This window comes from Somniosus microcephalus, chromosome 4 (assembly GCF_052327205.1).
Source record: "Somniosus microcephalus isolate GS21.2 chromosome 4, FLI_Smic_1.0, whole genome shotgun sequence".
Classification (NCBI taxonomy): domain Eukaryota; kingdom Metazoa; phylum Chordata; class Chondrichthyes; order Squaliformes; family Somniosidae; genus Somniosus; species Somniosus microcephalus.
The window spans coordinates 280,348,258-280,370,055 of record NC_140990.1 but is presented as its reverse complement, the minus strand read 5'-3'; the positions used below and the strand labels follow the sequence as shown (position 1 = coordinate 280,370,055).

At 42.9% G+C, this 21,798-nt stretch overlaps 1 protein-coding gene across 1 annotated transcript in view; it reads left to right on the top strand.

Moving 5' to 3' along the window:
• The window catches only part of LOC147120507 (extended synaptotagmin-3-like), a 152,280-nt gene that overhangs the window by 72,710 nt on the left and 57,772 nt on the right, over positions 1-21,798 (top strand). The window contains exons 5-7 of the mRNA XM_085986537.1: positions 878-947; positions 4,368-4,457; positions 8,897-8,952. Coding sequence (XP_085842663.1) covers positions 878-947; positions 4,368-4,457; positions 8,897-8,952 — 216 coding nt within the window. The remainder of the gene's footprint in view (positions 1-877; positions 948-4,367; positions 4,458-8,896; positions 8,953-21,798) is intronic.

Below are 21,798 nucleotides of genomic sequence, written 5' to 3'. Positions count from 1 at the left end.
TGCGTCCGTGGGTGTGGGTGCCCCCCCCCCCCCTCGTATAGGTTGTGGGAGCCCGTAAAACCCTCCCGCCATAGGACTAACCACCCTAATGGCTGGTACAAAGATGGTTACGGTCACGGAAGGAGCGTTAATCACGGCCAGAAATCCTTCCACCACTTCATACAGTTCCCCAAAGGGAACAGTGTGAAGACACGTACGACGACGACGTTGCTAATTAAATAAATGGAATGAAAAAAATGCTTTCAGGGCTTTTAAAAGTCTTTAAATCGCTTTAATTCTGTTTAAAACTACTTCAGATTCTTCAAAATAATGTAAACGTTTTTAAAAGTTTATAAAAGTTACCAAAAGCTTCTTAAAAATACCAAAAACCTATTTAAAATGCTGCTCTACATGTAAAAATGCTTTGCAGCTTGTGAGAAACATTGGGGGCGTGTCCTTTTAAACTGAGACCTCAAGGGGCGTGTCTCACTTGCACTGCGCGCTCCAGGCTTCGCGCTGGCTGCACTTCTGGGCGGCGTGACGTCAGACGCTGCCCGGGAGTCAACATTTTAAAACAGGAATTCCAGGCGTCCCTGAAGCTCAACGGCCGGCGCGTCGGGTAAGTGCAGATCGGGGGCTTGCACGCGCGGCAAGCCCCCGACCCGAATTTCTGCCCCAATATTGGAAAGCAGTTTTGCAGGAGAGTGTGATGAAAACAAATTCTACTTTCTTTGAGAAAACCGACTAGAAGGCATTCTGCAAAACTCAGCATAACTGTCTGGAAATTAGAAAACCAAATAACTGGTTCCGATGGTTCGGCACATCGTTGGGGCTGTGAACTCAAAAGGCATGGATTTGACAAATATGAGTTTCATATCAAATGTTGCTTCTCTTTCAGCTACATAGGAGATTGTGAAATTAATGTGGAAGTGAAGAAAGTATGTAAAGCTGGCTTGAAGGGAATTCAGGTAGGTGGGAACTTTTGAAATTGCTTCTTAGTATAAATTACTTCATAAATAGTACCGAGTTGTCTCCGATGATCAGAATTTGAAACTATTGATGATGTTCAATCAAGAAATCGGTGAAACTTGGCACAGTAGTGCTGTGTACCAACATGTGTCATTACAAAATGATGAGAAGCAGGTTTTATCCCCCACAATGCTGATCTCTGGAGGGACAGTTCTGTTTGAACTATATATAATTTGGTAATCTACCTTTACACTCCCTTTCTCTATCTCCAGCCCCTCTCCCCACATTCCACACAAGGCCCTGTCGAGGAAGGGCAGAAGCCTCGTCTTCATTCCAGCCTTCTACCAATCTTACTCTTCAAACAGTTGCTAGGAAGTACACAGCAGTGGCCAAGGTTACTTACTGTCCAATTCTTCTGGCTTTGGGGAAATATCTATCCTGTGCCCAGGGCCTTTCCCTGTCAGGATATATCACCATTCCTTCATTGTCGCTGGGTCAAAATCCTGGAACTCCCTACCTAACAGCACCGTGGGAGTACCTTCACCACACGGACTGCAGCGGTTCAAGAAGGCGGTTCATCACCACCTTCTTGAGGGTAATTCGGGATGGGCAATAAAAGCTGACCTTGCCAGCAATGCCCACACCCCTTGAATGAATAATTTTTAAAAAAAAGAATGCTGGGGTGGTATGTGTAGATGTGGGTGTAAACCTAAACCTAAATCCTATCACACTTGCATCGCTGGATAATATCCTTTAGTAAGGTGGTCTAGTTCAATCATGTAACTTTATACTGGCCTGCAATAACATGGAGAGGACCATAATATAGCTGACCTGTATGTGCTGAAGTTGTTGAAACTGCAGTAACTCCCAGCAATTATCAAAAAATGTTTTAATGCCAATACTGTACTTAGAATTTGAAGAAACTGATTCATAGTAAAAAAAAAAAAATTATACATGTAAATGCTGTTAACTGGAGTGGTGTTATAATTGACCTAATATACATTTTCACTTTTAGTGTATTTTCTCTAGTGATAATCAACATTAATTTTATTGAAATAAAAACTGAAAATGCTGGAAACACTCAGCAGGTCATGCAGCATCTGTGGAGAGAGAAACATAGGGAATTGTGACCCCTACGACGGTAAAGGGAGGCGGGAGCTGCTAGATCCAGCAAGTAAGTGCTTTTTAGAGCACTGCTTGTGGGCCAGGTGAAGCAGAAGTACTTCCCTGGCCCCTCGAGCAAATCTTCTGCTGCGATCTTTTGACCTCCCCCCTCCCCACCAGTGATTTTTTTTTTCAACCACCCCAGCGATCTTCCGACCCTTCTGTTCTGTCTTTACTCACACTCCTCACTATGCCCCCATCTTTCCCTCCTTCCTCGCTGTTGCGCTCCGAGCCCCACCCACCATGCCCCAATCTTTTCCAATTGCCGGGGACCATTCCCAGTGGTTCCCAGCTACGGCCTTCTACCTCTGGCTTCCCCACCCAGCAGCACAACCTCGGTTTCCCCTCCCCTGCCCCTGCAAAGATGTGCCCACCCCCCTTCTCCCCGGAAATATTGGGGCCATAGAGTTAATACTTCAGGTCAATGACCTCTGTCAGAACTTCTGGCAAAAGATCATCGACCTGAAACGTTAACTCTGTTTCTCTCTCCACAGATGCCTTTTCTGTTAACCCATAAGGAGACACTGGGTTGCCCTATTTCAATCAGCCCAAATAAAAGAAATCTAACAAAAGTAGCTTTTTTTTGAGGGGCACAAATAAAACCCAAATCATAAAAGAAAGACAAAGGAAACTTATCAAATTAAATAATATTATTTCTACTACACAAAGCCATGGAAGAGAGGCAGGCAGCCAAAGTGATTCCACAGATGCTGTCTGTCCTGTTAACTGTTCCCAGCATTTTCTATTTTTATTTCAGGTTTCCAGTATTTTGCTTTTTCCCTAATTTTATCATTATGGGTATAATAGATTTTTTTTAATTACTCTTAATCTCCGTGTACTATTCTGATAGCAGATTTTGGATCCTGAATCAATGCGGCAGTAAATTCTAAAGGTGCTGCCTTCTGTGGTCTCCAGGACCATAATCCCCGCTGTTCCTGCTGCTTGTCCTCCGCAATATCTAGCATTGAGATAATGGGCCAGTAATTCCGGTCCCAACGCGTGAGTACGGACGGGGTACTCACACGTGGGCCCGTTGGAAGTGCCGGATTTCAGCATGCACAGCACATGCGCGGGAAACCGGCATTTCCTCCAAGGGGTTCAGCGGTCCAACGGCGCACGCGTTGAACTTCCTTCTTTTTGACAGGTTTGCCCATGTGTAAGGGCCTGAACTTTTTAGACATATAAAAAGGAGGCGTAAGGACTTGATTCTTTAAGGTAAGTGGTCTATTATTTAAAATTATAACATTTTTTCCACAGCTTTATTGTTTTTAAGGACTTTACAGTAAGGTAAGTTTTAGACCTGATTTCTTAAATTATTTTTTTCAAAAATTTGATTAATTGTTTAAAATAGTTTTTTAAAGTTATTTATAGTTTATTTAATTATTGGGATGTTTTTTAAAATTTTATTTAAAGTTAAACTAGTCTTTTGGGCGCCCGTACTTTTCATGAGTTTGCCAGTTCTTACTATCAAACTCATGAATGAAGTTTCCCCTCCCCTGATTGGCTGCACAGTGCTCACCTGATCCCAGCCGGCACATCGAACTAACTACGCCGCTGGATCAGGTAACCACAGCGCGCCGACATCTGAACTGGGCCAGTGACAGGAATTCCAAGCAGGCCCAGGCTTCAGATGTTGGCGCGCCGGGTGAGTGCACGTCGGGGGCTTGCACGCGTGGCAAGCCCCCGAACCTAATTTCTGGGCCAATAGATGCAACATCTGTGTGCAGAGTTTTGTGCAAGACTTTTCTTTGGCTAGTTCAGTAAGCTGTCTCCTGCTTTACTCGCCCTTTCAAGTCTGCTCTATCCGTTGTGTCTTTATGCAGCTTCAGTTGTGCAAAATTAATGCAACGTGCAAATCAAATAAATTCTAAGTGAATTCGCACACTTCTTGCTAATTTCTGCGTAAACAAGCAAAAAAAATAATGGTGATCGGTGCATTAATGTACGTTGCACTTGTTTACTTTACATGAGCAATTTTAGGAGTTGGGCAAAAGTTGGCAACCACAGTTAGCACTAACAAAATGCACAGTTAGCACATATGCTAGCTGTAAGCTTGAGAGCGATTTAAAGCAGCAGAGCCGCACATTGAAAGTTCCTCTAATCTAGTGCTCAACTCCCACCAGCTCTAAATGGTGATGTGTTGGACTGCTTTGTTTTGCCTGTTGTGTCAAACCTTCATTATGGTAACAATTAGGAGGTACTGGTCCTTAAACCTGACGGGTTGGAAATAGTTACAGTATATGCTTGTTCCACAGCTACATGGTACACTCCGAGTGATCCTGGAACCTCTCTCCAGTCAGATGCCCCTGGTTGGAGCTGTGACTTTGTTCTTCATTCGCCGACCAGTAAGTTTTTGCTCTTTATTTCATTCTGATTTACTTTTTAATTTTCTAACAAAAGTAGCTCTAACAACAAATCGTTGTCTTTTATTAAAATGGTGTCATTCATATAATGGCAAGTTTTAAAAAGACTATGAGAATGAAACTAGTTGCAGATTTGGTGTCACAAGATTCAGAATTGGTTATTGTTTATTTCATACCAAGTTGATCTGTGCTGTCTCTTGCTGAAGGATAACATTTTGATGCTTCCCAAAGCACAAGAAACCCCCCAAAAATTTGACACATTTATTAGATGCATTACAAGTAGATATTATCCAACCAAAAGGTTATTTATAACAGTTGTGTTACCTGTGGCTCAGTTGGTAGCACACTCGCTTCTGAGTCAGAAGGTTGTGGGTTCCAGTCCCACTCCAGAGATTTACGCACAAAAAGCTAGGCTGACACTCCAGTGCTGTACTGAGGGAGTGCTGCAATGTCGGAGGCGCTGTCTTTCAGATGAGACATTCAACTGAGCCCCCGTCTGCGCGCTCAGGTGGACGTAAAAGATCCCATTGCACTATTTCGAAGAAGAGCAGGGGAGTTATCCCTGGTGTCCTGGCCAATATTTATCCCTCAAACAACATCACAAACAGATTATCTGGTCATTATCACATTGCTGTTTGTGGGAGCTTGCTGTGCCCAAATTGGCTGCCACGTTTCCTACTTTACAAAAGTGACTACACTTCAAAAAGTACTTCATTGGCTATAAAGCGCTTTGAGATGTCTGATGGTCGTGAAAGGCACTATATAAATGCAAGTCTTTATTTTCAGTTCTAAACTACATGTCAGTCATTTGCCGTATCTAGAGTAACCGATAATCTGTTTTAGTGATGTTGGTTGAGCGATTAAATATTGGCCAGGACACCAGAAAGAACTCTCCTCTCTATAAAAGATCCCATGGCACAATTCAGATGGCATAATTCAAAGGGCGGACGGGGCCTCGATTTAACACCTCCTCTGAAAGGCGGCACCTCCAACAGTGTGGCATTCCCTCAGTACTGCAGTGAGGTATCAGCCTAGAATATGTGCTCAAGTCTCTGGAGTGGGACCTTTCCCCCAGGTATCTTGGAAGCAGAGTTTATCTATGGTGCCCGAGAGGAGAACCGCTTGCCATCAGTGTTGTTTCTGCCATTTGTAGCATCGAAGCAAATGATAGATGGATGTTTAGTGAGCTGGTGGTACCTTCCTGGAGTCCAGGAGATATGGGGGAAGAAGAAAACTTGCCCTTTCACCGTTAATTGTGGAATAGTATTGGCTGTGGTTTAGCTGAAGATGACAATTTGGCTGACTGAGGCAGCATGCTGGTAACAACAGGGGAATGCAAACATAATTCAGTATTCATTAACCTGCAAGCAGAATTACCAGTTTGCAAATCGTGTTATTGCAGCTTCTTTCAATGGTTCATTTAACAATGGAATAAAAGAAACCACAAAATATGCTTAAGATATATTGGGCTGTATTTTCATCTGAAAATCATCCCAAATTTGTCCCATCCCAAAGTGTTAATCGAAGGAACCTGGGGCAAGGAAGCCTACTGCCAAATCCCCACCCCAAAAACTGTGGTCCTCCATTTTCCTTTGCCCCAAGTGAAGGCGGATTTGTTCAGCCATTGCCTCAGCATGTCAGTTTATGGAATGCAACCTAGGCTTCAGAAGATATTTCGTAATGGTGGTGAGAACTGGTGCTCAAAGTGAGTCTTCCTTTAGGAACACTTGTAGGAGAACAAAGAGTGTCTGAAGGGTATTGCGGCACCTCCTGCACAAAGGTGGCAAGTTGTAGATGCTGGTTAATACAGTGATGGCAAGATGGTTGCAACACAAACATTTTATTACAGTGCATTCCTGCAAGAAATGGCGTTCTCATGTTGCCTTGGCTGTCCTGGACAGGTCAGTGAATGTCTTTCAGCATGTGGGAATAGTTTGATGTGACATTCACTGCCAAGGCCACCACCTTCCACAGACCTGATCATGTCCTTTGTACAAATGTAAGAAATTACACAACACCCGGTTATAGTCCAACAGCTTTATTTGAAATCACAAGCTTTCGGAGCGCTGCTCCTTCGTCAGGTAAAGTGGAGAGATGCATAAAAACACAGCTTATATAGTCAGAGAATAATGTCGGATGTTTACAGGTAATCTTTCTAACTGCCATTTATCACACCTCGGCAGAGAGATAATCACAGCAATCAAAGGTGTGAATGGTGTCCAAACAGGTCAGTCAGGAAAACATTACATCAAAGAACAATGAGGTGGGGTCACAAGGGGTCAAATGTTGCAGATGCTGGGGTCTGTATGAAAAACAAAAAAAGACAAAAAACATTTTTTTGCTGGAAATCACAGCAGGTCCGGCCGCATCTGTGTGGAGAAAACAAGCCAACGACGACTCGAGTCTGGATGACCCTACTTCAGGTGGGGTTACATGTAGCGTGACATGAACCCAAGATCCCGGTTGAGGCCGTCCTCATGGGTGCGGAACTGATAGCCAAGTTCCGCACCCATGAGGACGGCCTCAACCGGGATCTTGGGTCCATCTCACGCTACATGTAACCCCACCTGACGTAGGGTCATCCAGACTCGAGTCGTCATTGGCTTGTTCTCTCCACACAGATGCGGCCGGACCTGCTGTGATTTCCAGCAAAAAAATGTTTTTTGTTTGTTTTTCATACAGACCCCAGCATCTGCAACATTTGACCCCTTGTGACCCCACCTCATTGTTCTTTGATGTAATGTTTTCCTGACTGACCTGTTTGGACACCATTTACACCTTTGATTGCTGTGATTATCTCTCTGCCGAGGTGTGATAAATGGCAGTTAGAAAGATTACCTGTAAACATCTGACATTATTCTCTGACTATATAAGCTGTGTTTTTATGCATCTCTCCACTTCACCTGACGAAGGAGCAGCGCTCTGAAAGCTTGTGATTTCAAATAAAGCTGTTGGACTATAACCTGGTGTTGTGTGATTTCTTACATTTGTCCACCCCAGTCCAACACCAGCATCTCCACACCATGTCCTTTGTAGGCCTTCTTCCCGGAGAGCCAAAAAGCTGGGACCTCTGTACTCCAGCTCTGGCTTCTGTGCATCTGCCCCATCCTTTGCTCTACCATTGGTGGTAGAGCTTTCAGCTGCCTTAGCCCCAGTCCTTGCAACTCTCTCTCTCCCTAAACCCTTCTGCCTCCTTTTTATTTTCCTCTCTTCACCTTTTGTCACCAGCATCAGCTGTGGCACAGTGGGTAGCACACTCTCCTCTGAGTCAGAAGGTTGTGGGTTCAAGTCCCCCACTCCAGGGACTTGAGCACATAAAATCTAGGGCTGACACTCCAGTGCAGTGCTGCACTGTCGGGGGTGCCGTCTTTTGGATGTGACGTTAAACCGAGGCCCCGTCTGCTCTCTCAGGTGGACGTAAAAGATCCCATGGCACTATTCGAAGAAGTGCAGGGGAGTTATCCCCGGTGTCCTGGCCAATATTTTTCCCTCGATCAACATCACATTGCTGTTTGTGGGAGCTTGCTGTGTGCAAATTGACTGCCGCGTTTCCCACATTACAACAGTGACTGTACTCCAGAAGAACTTCATTGGCTGTAAAGCGCTTTGAGATGTCCGGCTCTCTAAATGCAAGTCTTTCTTTTAAAGACTACCTTGAAACCTATCTCTTTGACCCATTTTCAGTTGCCTCTCAATCTCTCACCCCCTGCTTGGCAGCTTGTCCTTTTTTATTTTTTTCTTCTGTAAAGAACGGCGCAACATTTTTCTGCATTAAAGTTGCTACACAAATGTAGGTTATTGTTGTGTTCCCCTACCTCAAGGAACAAATTCCAGTTATGTAATGCACATTCCTCTTCCTTAATGTTTCATTATAATTCCAAAGCCATCAATTAATTGTGTTATTACTATAATAATTAGCTTTCATTCCAGTTGCAGTTGTCATTTTGCCTCCAGTTAATTCCAGTTGTAGTTATGGTTTTGATTCTGGTTCTGATTCCCAGTTCCACAGATAATTTGCTTTTGTCACTTTATTGTCACCACCTTTACAAACTGCCCGTATTTATCTGTCCGAATGTTTTGTGGAGCAATGGAGAGGAGTTTAAGAAGGAGCAGCTGGTGGAAATTGCCTTAATAACTGGGAAGGGGTTCAACTGGAACACTAAGTGAGCGGGGAGCATTGTCCTGAGTCTATTAAAAAATACCTTGTTGATGATGTACGGCTTTGTGGCGAAGCGAAGACAAACTACTGTTTACCGTATCGACCCCAAAAACCACACCATATTTTTAAGAAAACATTAATATTCTAACCTGAAAAAAATTTGAAAATGTAATTTGAATACTAATTTGAACAAAAAGGTTTCCTTGTTAATAAACCCATAGCTTGCTCTGCTTCTTCTGATGTTATCAATTTCTCCCATCAGTTTCTTGAAATCAGCTGGACAGGACTGACCAACCTATTGGATATTCCTGGACTCAAGTAAGGATTCTACAGCATCTAACTTTTTTTCACAGATTGGGAAGTGGAATTGATTCAGATATTGGCTTCACAGCAAAATAAAGGAATAATGAATAATTGGGTAATCCTGGGTATATTTTCCTCTGTTCAACAAAAAGTGAATGAGTGAGTATAAAATATACTCGCATCTACTATTTTGCTAAAATTTATGAATAGAGGAAAATAGAAAGCCTGTTTCATGTTAATTCCAGGAATTGTGAAACTCGCTTATTCTCTGGAAGAATTCATATTAAACCACTTTACAATTCTCTAGTTCAGGAACTGCTACAAATATCAAGGGTGGCCTAGAGTTTCTGCTACTTCACCCCCACCCCCCACCACCGAAATCGGCCAAACCAGTGTAAAAGACTGAGATTGAGGAATGTTAAGCACAAAATAACGTCCAGCGTAAATTGAGTTTCCGCAATCTCTAACGCTGGTTTAAAAAACATTGCGCTGGACGCTGGCTCTGCCCACAAAATTCGCCTTGCCCTCAGATTGAAATTATAAGCATGGCGGGTTTCTGCCAATTGTGCCTGTTTGCAGGCCCTTGAGGAGGCTCTTCAAATTAAGTTTTTTTGTGCGAAGGCACTATTTTAAAAGCTTTAAATATTTAAAAAAATATTTAATGTACTAAAACTCACGTTAGTTAGTGTACACCAATGAAACTGGTAAATGGCTCTGTATAGATTTTTAAAGTCATTTTCAGTGATTTTAAAATCAGGTTACTCGCAGGTGGTGGACGAGACACCAATGTTCTTGTTAAGCTGCGTGGCCGTGCAGCAGTCTGGAGGTGCCATTTAGGCCACTCAACTGCTTTTAAATGGAAAAAAAGTGCATGCACGGAAACTTGAATGGGCCGCACTGCCCCAAAAAATTAGAGGGAACATTGCTAGACGCTCTCTTATTAAAAATGCTTATTTTTTGTGATAAACCCATTTTGAGCTGTATTAATAAAGCTGCACCAGGTTACCACTCTTAAATACATCAAGGAATCTTTTTTAATGCAAGGATAAAAACACAAATAATTACGTTCTATTACGCTGCCCAATTGCGCTGGTTCATGGAAGATTTTACGTTCGGTGATCTACAAATGAGTTTGAGCGGAATCTTGAACCATAAACTCGCTTCGGAAAACCAGCAGAATTTCAAGTGCAATTGGCACCCGGATTGCCAATTACGTCCAAAGCGGAAACTCTTTAAATGGTTCCAATTTTTAATATATATTTTAAAGAAAAACTTCAGTATCTTCCATTTCTTACAGCAGCAGGAAAGCACTATAAAGAAATGTGTAAGCTCCTGATTCCCTGTAATTGTCATGAATTTAACAATTGCTGATTTGCTGTATGGGTCAATAGACATGTGAGCAGCACAGTCATTGAAAAGCAGTCTCTCTTAAATTCAATTCAGCATAATTTCCAGCTCTAGCTCGAGACCTCCCCCAGTTACCTGCCGTAAATCATAACCTATTCAATTGCTCGGTATTGTGTGGAGTAACAGTTATATTGTTTATATTTCTAATTTGCCTCATCAACCAGGTATTGACATCGAACGTTCTTTATATAATATAAATTATACTAACAGCTAATCTGTGGTCGGAAATGGTTACAATCAGCTATTCAATGCTGGAGAAAATCTGCACAAGATGAATTATTTTAGCTAAAAAGGGAGGGAAATGTTTGACCTTCACATTGAAGTTATGATCTAGGACCTTGTCTTCTAAAATAATAATTGCATTTGGACAGTCATTCCCTTCTGTCATTCCTGTTTTGTATGTAAAGCTGGCAATGGGAATGCTAGTCTCCTTCAATGAGCTGTGTAAGAGTACAGTACCAACACTATCCTTTCTAGAAACCAAGTGCAATATTAATGGCAGGAGACAGTTATGTTTCCATCAAGCTATCTTTATTGTTTTTCAAAGATTTCACTAGTCATGCATGAAACTACTGTAAATTTTGTAAAACGTGATCTACATGGTTTTTATGGTCATTAAATCTATACCTTTTTTATAATGCTCTTGTAATACTTAAATGTGTGCAGTGGCAAGTCTTAAATTCATAGTTAAGATGGAATTCAACTGTTAAAGATTTACGGTATCCCAAAGGAGAATGCAAAGGTTTTAATGGGTTTACAATAAATAATGGGAACAACAGATGATGTTTTGGTTGGGGTAACTATGACGATGATGGATTAAACCTCAGCTACTTTTTTTGTGAGATGACAAGATTTACTCTGCTGTGTGTAGTAAATTTGTATTCTTTATAATCTTTATAAACTTGTTTATGATTTAGCTACATATGGTACACAAAGGAAATATTCCCTTGGGTCAGTGTTTCAGTGAATTAATTAATCACTCTGGGAGGCATCCCATCCTGATGAGCTATGGAAGCAGGACTTGGTTGCCTATTATCAGATACTCAGCCAAGCGCACTTACTGCATCTTCTTGCTTTTCCCATTTTAATTGAATCCATTTAAGTTTGGTACTTTTGTGATAGGGGAATTGCTATCTATATTTCATAGTGTTTTAACTTAACTGTGGCGTTAAAATTGAAACTGGTCTACCTCAGTAAACGTGAAAATGGAGGACAGGAAGCAGGTTGTCTGTGGGAACCAGCCAGATTGATTGATTTGGAAATTAGTCAGGATACTGGAACTTTGCTTTAGGTGCAACCTGAATTCTGTGTTGTCAAGGGTTTGGGACTCGGACTATGAGTTATAAATTGCGCATTAGCATTTATGGAATAGTTCCTACTTACTGGGGGTGAAATTGGTCTACGCCTGAAGTGCAAAATATGCTCATAGTGATTCGGCAACCTGTTTTACACCGCCTGAGGTTTCTTGCCCTTTGGCTGCAATTTGGGGTTAATTGCTAAACCTGGGCACTATATTCCACACGCAGATCATATAAGGTTGCAAGTTTTAGTTCATAATGGACTCTGTGCTTATGGAAAACCTTGTTTGAGCTGTGAACGCTGCGTAAGTGCTAGATAAGTGAGGCTAAACTGTAAGGGGGAGAAATTGGGTGGAGCCGCAAACGAGGCGCCAAGCTCGCCTGGGCGCCAGATTTTGCGCTGCAATCGAAGCAGCAGCGATCGCCAGAAATTCAGCTTGAGCGCCCCAAGAGGGACACGGGGCGAGGTTCGAGGCGCTCCGCGTCCCTCTTAGGCGCTGAAACTGAATATCGCAGCGCAACGTGCCGCAGCGCCACACGCTGCGACATGGCGCGCTGCGGTACTGCAGGCCTTCCTCCCATTCTTAAGGGGGAGGGGCCTGCACCAGCGCGATGAGCGATCGCGAGTGCCGGCAAAAGAGCCCGGCACCGAGGAGAAGTGCCGGGCTCTCGGAAAACAGCCGGCAATGCCGCGGGGGGAGAACAGGAGGCCGGGGACGGAGGTGCTGGCAGGCGGCCGCCGAAAAAAAACAGCCGCCCCGCATCTCCACCTTAATTTGTGCCACTGCCGCCGCAGGTAGGCCCCGTGAACCTGGCGCGATTAGCGAGCGATGCTACAGAGGTGGTCGCTGCCAAATATCGTGATCGGGGCGGTAGCGGGGCGCTGCGCACACTGGTGGCGGCGCAGCGCAACAGGCTAACGCCGCCATTAGCGCCCCAGCTAAATATCGCGGGAGGCGTGGCCAGTGGCGCTAAAGCCACTGAGTGCCCTCTTTAGGCGCTAGCTGGTGGCGCAGCCCACCGAATTTCTCCCCCAAAGTGTTTTCTAGTAATTGGAGATCATTCCAGTAATATAGTAAATAACAGTAATTTGAATAAATATATATTTTTTCCATAAGAACATTAGAAATAGGAGCAGGAGTAGGAATTTGGCCCTTCTAGCCTGCTCCACCATTCAGTAAGATCATGGCTGATCTTCTACCTCATCTCCACTTTCCTGTACTGTCCCCATATCCCTTGATTCCCTTAATATTCAAAAATCTATCGATCTCTGTCTTGAATATACTCAACGACTGAGCATCCACAGCCCTTCTGGGGTAGAGAATTCCAAAGGTTCACCACCCGCTGTGAAGAAATTTCTCCTCATCTCAGTTCTAGATGGCCGACCCCTTATTCTGAGACTGTGACCCCTGGTTCTAGACCCCCCAGCCAGGGGAAACATCCTCCCTGCATCTACCCTGTTAAGCCCTGTAAGAATTTTGCATGTTTCAATGAGATCACCTCTCATTCTTCTAAACGCTAGAGAATATCAACCTAGTCTACTCAATCTCTCCTCAGGACCATGCCCCCATCCCAGGAACCACTCTGGTGTACCTTCATTGCACTCCCTCTATGGCAAGTATATCCTTCCTTGGGTAAGGAGACCTAAATTGTACACAATACTCCAGGTGTGGCCTCACCAGGGCCCTATATAATTGCAGTAAGACGTCTTTAATCTTATACTCATCCTCTTGTAATAAAGGCCAACATACCATTTGCTTTCCTAATTGCTTGCTGTACCTGCATGTTAACTTTCAGTGATTTGTGTAAAAGGACACCCAGGTCCCTCTGAACACCAACATTTCCCAATCTCTCACCATTTAAAAAATACTCTGCTTTTCTATTTTTCCTACCAAAGTGGATAACTTCACATTTCTCCACATTATATTCCATTTGCCGTGTTCTTGCCCAGTCACTTAGCCTGTATTTATCCCCTTGAAGCCTCTATCTTCCACTTCGTTACTTATTTAGATAACTTGTGTCAGGTAAATGTCTCCAGCATAACGACATGAGCTGGGCGGCTGTGAAGTGTGGATACTTGGTAATATCATACCCTGCAAATAAGTGAGAATTAACTAAAAAAAGGAAATATTTATTCCAGGTGTCATGTTAATGCATGTAATTGGGATAAAATTGTGACAATATTACCACGTGTTTGCAGGGAGTCTCGTTGTCCATTATTTCAACAAAGGCATTAGCCCACACAACATGTGATTCCACCCAAAATGACTGAATCATCTCATTTGAATAATTAGATTTCATATGGTTCTAAACATTTCGGGTAGAGTTTCCACTTTGGGTGCAATCGGCGAACCGGGCACAAATTTTTAAAAGTTTTCTTTTTCTCGAGTTTCTGCTCAAACTCGCTTCCATATCGCCGAACACAAAATCTGCCATGGACCATGCAATCGGGCTGCGTCTTAAAACTTTTTTTAAATTGCTATAAAAAGTATTTCTTGATATATTTAAGAGTGGTAACTTGTTGTAGTTTGATTAATACAACTGAAAATGGGTTTATCACAAAAAAATAAGCATTTTTAATCCGTCAATCCACCACCTATGAGCAACCTGATTTTAAATTACTCAATGATTTTTGAAATATACAGAAACATTTGCGAGATATTTTGGGGTACAGTAGTCAGTTTCTTAGTATTACATTCAAAAGCTTTTAAAATTCATGTCCTTGCGCCCAAAAGTTCCAGCTTATTTTTTACAGCCTCCTTGAAGGCCTGCAAATGAGCGCAATTAGTGGAAACGCCCAACGATGATTAATTCACCCTGGGGGGGCATGGCTAGTTTTGTGAGTGGGGATGGCTTCCAGCGCGATGTTTTTTAAAACTGGCGTAGAAGATTGCGGTAACTCGATTTGCACTGAATGTAAATTGCACTTATAATTCTGCAATCTTTTGCGCAGGTTACGCCGATTTCAGGCGCATTGCACTTGGGGGGGAAAAAAGCGCAACTTAGCGGAATCTCTACTCCACAGTATCCAACACGTAGTTGGCAATCTAATGCAACTAGGTTATTGGGAATACATTCAATGATGATTGTACCACTGTACTGTGGTGCTTTGCCTCTTCCTTATTTATTATTCTGCTCCTGTTTACTCTGATAATTTGCTTGACATTAAACTAATGCATGCTACTGTTTATTAAAATATACAGCAAAGTACTCGAGTGCTGTGAAATTTGAAACCAATACCATTAAATAAAAACATACGTAATAGCTCACTAGTAAAGCACTCATTAAGTTTCTCTGTGCTTTGAGTAATATTCTGCAGAGACTCCGTTGTTTATAATTAAATTTTATGAAAACACAACAAATAATGTTAAGATAACTAAGGGAACACCGTTTTTAGTTCAGCAATGTACAAAATGTCAATAACCAAGGTAATGCATATTGAAAGTTTAATACTTATGCCTCACTTGGTATTGTTGAGTTAAATGAACTCCAATCCATAAGAAATGCATGCTTCATCTAACTGCAGTCTGCAGCTAGTATCAAATTGCACTTACAAAAGTTTGTACAATAGCCCAAATCTTTTAGATTCTTCAAATCTAGGACAATGCTTGACATTGAACTACAAGGAAATTACTTAACTGATCAATTATGATGATATCACAGACTATGAAAGCAAAAGTTATGTGAATTACAAGCATTAGAATTGCAATTATTATCTTAAAACTCATTGTTTTAAAATATATATGCTTTCTCTAACTGCACTATGAATGGTAGAGGTAGCTGAAAAGGTAATAATGGCAATAGTGAGGTAGGACCAGTTACACAATGCCATCTCTCTTCAGGTTGTGTGCCGCTGTTCATTTTTAAAATTGACTTCTGTCCACTATTTCACTGTGGTCTTCCCAGGTCAGGCATCAAATAAAGGTAGATGGGTGACTCCGATTTCTACCAGTGCCACTGAGCTCATGGCCAAGAGGCATGTGACTTTCTCTCCCCCAAACCAATAACTGGCAACAGCATACAGGCTCTTGATCATCATTTCCCAGCCATTGTTTTTTTGATTCAACCTTTTTAAATTTGTGTCGGGCAACAAAAGTTTTTTCTGAATTTTAACAGATGGGTGCACAGTTAACATATCTGAATCTGGGAGATCGGGTGGCAGTGTAGAATAACACACATTTCCACACAGAAGCAAACCATTTGGCCCATCCTCTCTGTGCTGATGCTAGTCTATTCAAATCCCATTCCCTTGCTCTTTCCCATGCCCTTTACTATTTCTCTGCTTTAACTGTTCATTAGATCCCCTCTTATTGTTGTGATTGATTTGGTGTCAAAAGACACGTGATAATGCATTTCATGTTTTAATAACCAGTTGTATGAATAAAGTAATTTGTACTGTCCCATCTATGCTTTTAGTATTAATCCTAACTTTATGCCCGCTTGTTACTAATTGACCAGTCACTAGAAATTATTGTTAACTATTTATTTACCTTTTCCACCGCATTGAGTTTTGAACACATCTAATAGATCCTTCCCTTTTAACCTTTACTGCCCACTTCGTACAATCCTAGTATTCTAAGTTTCTCATCAAAACTATATTCTCTCATTCCTGGTATCTTGCACTTTTTGTTGGTGACAATATGGCAACTGACTTGCTTTTGTGTCGAATGCCCCTTTATATAAACCCAGAATGCTGTTTTGTCTCGAGACTGTTTCCAGCCACAATCAAGTTTTTGAAGACCTGTATATTTGTACCTTAAATCATTCTGTTCTTCCACTTTTTATAAGTAATTATTTAGGTTTTATTTTCTTTCTCCAAAATGTATTGCTTCACATTTCTTTATATTGAACTGCATTTGCTGCATATCTTCCCACTCCCCCCTAGCCTGACGATGTCTTGCAGTCTCCCACCTTCTTCCTCACAGTTTACTATTTCCATATTGTCAGCAAATGTTGATATTTCCGATATGTTTATGTCCAAATCATTTATGTGCACGTGGAACAGGAGCTGATGAGGAGGTCCCAGCACTGATCCCTGGGCTATTAGCTACATATTGCCTATCTGAGAAACATCTGCTTACTTTTACACTCTGCTTTTTATATTTCACCTATCCATGCTGCTACTTTACCTTTATCACCATGGAGTAATTTTTTGTCTTCACTGCCTGGAATGAAGATCAGTGGGTTCTACAACAGACAGGAGATCCATTCCACCAAATTACTGCCCAGGCAGTGAAAATGAAAACTTACCACTATGTATCTAAATGTTTGCAACAGGTTTCTTGTTCGTATTTGTCTTTCTCCCAGCACTTTTGTTCTCCGAGCAAAAAAGGCAGACCAAGTTTCATGGTCATAATTCTGTCTAATTCGTATGAGCATAAGCTCGAGGTAACATATAAAATACTCATTGTCCTCTAAAGGACCAATCATTTTACTAGCTGGGTTATAAAGCCACTTGGGCCTCAGGTTGAACACTCCATCTGTGGCCCTCCATGCTAAATTTTGGTAATGGAAGACGACTCTCTTTCTCTTAGGCAGTCCCTCGGAACCAAGGATGACTTGCTTCCACATTAAAAATGAGTTCGCAGGTGACTGATGAGTCCAATGCGGGACCGACAGTCTCTTGTCACAGGTGGGGCAGACGGTGGTTGAAGGGGCGGGTGGGTGGGGTGCTTGGGTTGACGTGCGCCCCTTGCGCTGCCTGCTCTTGGCATCCGCTTGCTCCCGGTGAAGAGACTCGAGGTGTTCGGCGCCTTCCCGGATGCTTCTCCTCCACTTCATGCGGTCTTGGGCCAGGGATTCCCAGGTGATGGTGGGGATGTTACACTTTTTCAAGGAGGCTTTGAGGGTGTCCTTGAAGCGTTTCCTCTGCCCACCTGGGGCTCTCTTGCCGTGCCGGAGCTCCGAGTAGAGCGCTTGTTTTGGGAGTCTCGTATCGGGCATGCGGACAATGTGACCCGTCCATCGGAGCTGATTGAGCGTGGTCAGAGCTTCGATGCTGGGGATGTTGGCCTGAGCAAGAACACTGACGTTGGTGCGCCTATCCTGCCAGTGGATTTGCAGGATCTTGCGGAGGCAGCGTTGGTGGTACCTCTCCAGTGCTTTGAGGTGCCTGCTGTACATGGTCCATGTCTCTGAGGCATACAGCAGGGCAGGTATCGCTGCTGCCCTGTAGACCATGAGCTTAGTGCCGGGTTTGAGGTCCTGGTCTTCAAACACACTCTTCCTCAGGCGACCGAAGGCTGCACTGGCACACTGAAGGGGGTGTTGGACTTTGTCGTCGACGTCTGCCCTTGTTGACAGTAGGCTCCCGAGGTATGGAAAGTGGTCCACGTTGTCCAAGGCCTTGTCGTGGATTTTGATAATCGGGGGGCAGCACTGTGTGGCAGGGGCAGGTTGGTAGAGGACCTTTGTCTTACGGATGTTTAGTGTAAGGCCCATGCTCTCGTATGCTTCGGTGAAGGTGTTTACGATGGTTTGGAGTTCGACCTCCGAGTGGGCGCAGACGCAAGCATCGTCTGCATACTGTAATTCGATGACGGAGGATGGGACAACCTTGGATCTGGACTGGAGGTGACGGAGGTTGAACAGTATCCCGTTTGTTCTGTAAATTAGCTCCACTCCAGTGGGGAGCTTACTGAGGGTGAGATGGAGCATTGCAGCAAGGAAGATTGAGAAGAGTGTTGGTGCGATGACACAGCCTTGCTTGACCCCGGTTCGTACGTGAATTGGGTCTGTGGTGGAACTGTTGGTCAGGATCACGGCTTGCATGTCGTCATGAAGCAGGCGGAGGATAGTGACAAACTTTTGAGGGCAGCCGAATTTGAGGAGGGCACTCCATAATCCCTCACGGTTGACAGTGTCGAAGGCCTTTGTGAGATCAAAGAAGGCCATGTACAGTGGTTGGTGCTGTTCCCTGCATTTCTCTTGTAATTGACGTGCGGTGAAGATCATGTCCATTGTGCCCCTTAGTGGGCGGAATCCGCATTGCGACTCTGGGAGGAGCTCTTCGGCCACTGGGAGAAGGCGATTAAGGAGGATTCTTGTGATGACTTTCCCTGTGGCAGATAGCGGGGAAACTCCTCTGTAATTACCGCAATCGGACTTGTCACCTTTCTTGAAGATGGTCACTATTACGGTGTCTGAGATCCCTTGGCATGCTCTCCTCCTTCCAGATAAGAGAAATGAGTTCATGAATTGCGCCAGTAATGCTTCTCCGCCATGCTTTAGTGCCTCGGCTATCTAGCTGTTTGAAATAGAGACAACACACATTTCCCTATTTGACACAAGGCATAAACTGCTTCATCACATCTGTATGTGGCATTTTATCAAATGCTTTTTAAAAGTCCAAATATACCACATCTACTACATTCCCTTTATTTATATTCTTGGCCATATTCTTGAAGAATTTGATTAAATTAGTCAAGCATAACATGCCCATTACAAATCCATGTTGACTGTCTTATTAGTCTATAACTTTCTAAATGTTCACTAGCAGTTGTCTTGCTACCAATAGGAGGTTAACTGGCCTGTAATTACTTGGCTTCTTTCTTTTTTTGTAATGGAAAATTTCAGAGCAGGCTTTCATCCATCACTCTGAGGTGGATTCAAGCCCTTGCCTTAGAGTTCACTAAGCTCCCTTATGATTCTGTTTTTAGCACATAGTTATTTGAACACTAAGGGAAGGGCTTGAAACCTGAGACTGATGGGTTGAAAGCTAGCTCTGGTCTAAAAACAGAAAATGCTGGAAACACTGAGCAGGTCACGGACCATCTGTGGAGAGAGAAACAGTTAATGTTTCAAGTTGATGGCTTTTCATCAAAACTGTTCCTTTGGTTAAATTCCCTTTTTCAAAGAATTTTAGTGAATGATGGTTAGTACACCTGTTATTTCATCACTAAGCTCCCTTATTATTCAGTTTTTAGTACATAGTTGTTTGAACTCTAAGGCAAGGGCTTGAATTCACCTCAGACTGATGGGATAAAAGCTTGCTCTGTCTGCTTGCTATGAAAATCCTTGAAATGACTTGGAGCAATTACAAACCACAGTGCAAAATTGATCATGCTTGGCACTAATTGGCAGTCTCACTGGGTAAGGCCACAATATTAGGTGGTGTGGAAAATGGAAAATTTAATTGATGCAGTAGGGGATGCTCTTCTGAAGTTGGAGCTAAGCTTTGTTGGTACAAAGTTGAGGTAGCGCATGCTTTACTGATCTAGGGTGGTAAATGCTGCCATCGACTGACAGAAATGTTCTATTCCCCATTAAGAATATCCCTTGATTTGATAATTAGAAAAGAACCCCAGAATGTAATGAAATATTGCCAATGCATTTTTAGCCACCCTTCTCAGAAATGCAGTAAAATGGTTACCATAGAAAACACTTTGCTAGAGTACTGCTAACCACTGATTATTTGTACTTATTTGAGATGATTTATAAATCCTACTGTGACTTTCGGATGAGACATTAAGTCGAGGCCCCGTCTGCCCTCTCGGGTGGATGTAAAAAGATCCCGTGGCACTATTTTGAAGAAGAGCAGGGGAGTTCTCCCCGGTGTCCTGGCCAATTTTATTCCTCAACCAACATCACTTGGGGAAAAAAAAAAAGTCATTATCACATTGCTGTTTGTGGGACCTTGCTGTGCTCAAATTGGCTGCCACGTTTCCTACGTTATAACAGTGACTCCACTTCAAAAAAGTACTTCAGTGGTTATAAAGCACTTTGGGATGACCTGAGGTTGTGAAAGAGGCTACTATATATAAATCGAAGTTCTTTCATTCACCCTGAAACAAGAGCACTTTGTTACTTTTCGGTGAATACTTGATTAAATATGTTTATATGGGAAGTGGTCATTGTGATAAGAGACTGAGTAACATGCAGCTTGCACATGTTTAACATTTGGGCCAGAATTTGCTGGAGCAGGGCATCTCACGGCAAGCGCGTGAGTTGGATTTCCCCCCCCCCCCCCCGCTCCAATTATTTTGGCACCGCAAATTGCTGGAAGTGCGAATTGGTAACACCGCGGTGAAATCAACGGGACATCTGAGACCTTGGTGAATGACAGAACCAACAGTAAGGAAAAGTAAGAAAAAAATTAAATTTTAAATAACCTCTAGATACAATTTATTACCTGCAAGAGTGAGATGCCGCAGTTGCAATTGTTCCCTGTCTGGGCCTCCCAGGTTGACTGGCATGTCAGGACCATTAATCACCCCATTAACGGGGTCCTTATGCGGTGAAATAGCAGCCCTAACTATCTGTGGCGAGTTTTATTCGTATTTATGCCGTAAATCCAGCAATTTCTTGACACTCATGGGGAGGTTGACAGTGAGATCCTGTTTTCGTGAGGCTAACAAATTGTCCATCGATTTGTGCTGACTCGCATCGTATCTCTTCCTCATAACAAATTGCTGTGTTTTTTACGCACTAATTACAGCGTGCGCTGTGAACTTGCCATCATTTTCCCAGCAAATTCTGGACCAGTATAACGTAAAACTCTTGATTCAGTTTTATTTTACTGTGCAAAATCAGCATTTTGAGTAACAATGTTTGAGATAAACGGAACATTAATAATGTCTTTTCTGTGAAAAGACTCACAGGCAGCTAAACAACTATACATATCACACGGTGCCATCCATAACTTGTTACCTTTGAACAGATGTTTGCGAATCTAGCAGCACCCCATGAGTGTCAAATGACTTTGTTTAAATGCACTAAAAATGTCCCTGAAATATTCTACCAAGTCTTGTTTGTTTTTATTGTGAATAAAATGCTTCCAGTTTAATGCAGCATAAAGTGATTTCCTCATATGCATGCTCCTGTTCTTGGCTGTGCCGATAGGGTAGCACCAAGTGGAGGCACAAGGACGAAAGCAACACTAAGAAGAGTTGCCCTGGGCTGCACGTGCACATCTGCTAGTAGCCAGTTTGACTACTTCCCCCCCCCCCCCCCCCCTTCATTTTGTTTGCATTTACCTCCATTTTCCACCCTACTCTTTTTTTTTCTCCTGAACGTATTGACATGCTGGGATACAGGTTCACAGGCACCAGCAGCCCTCCAGTTCTTTACACAAGTGCCTAGTGGCTGCTGCCTCTGGGAGATCGGAGTCCCACTGAGAGAGTTTCTTTGGATGCCTAATATGATAGCATAGCCCTAG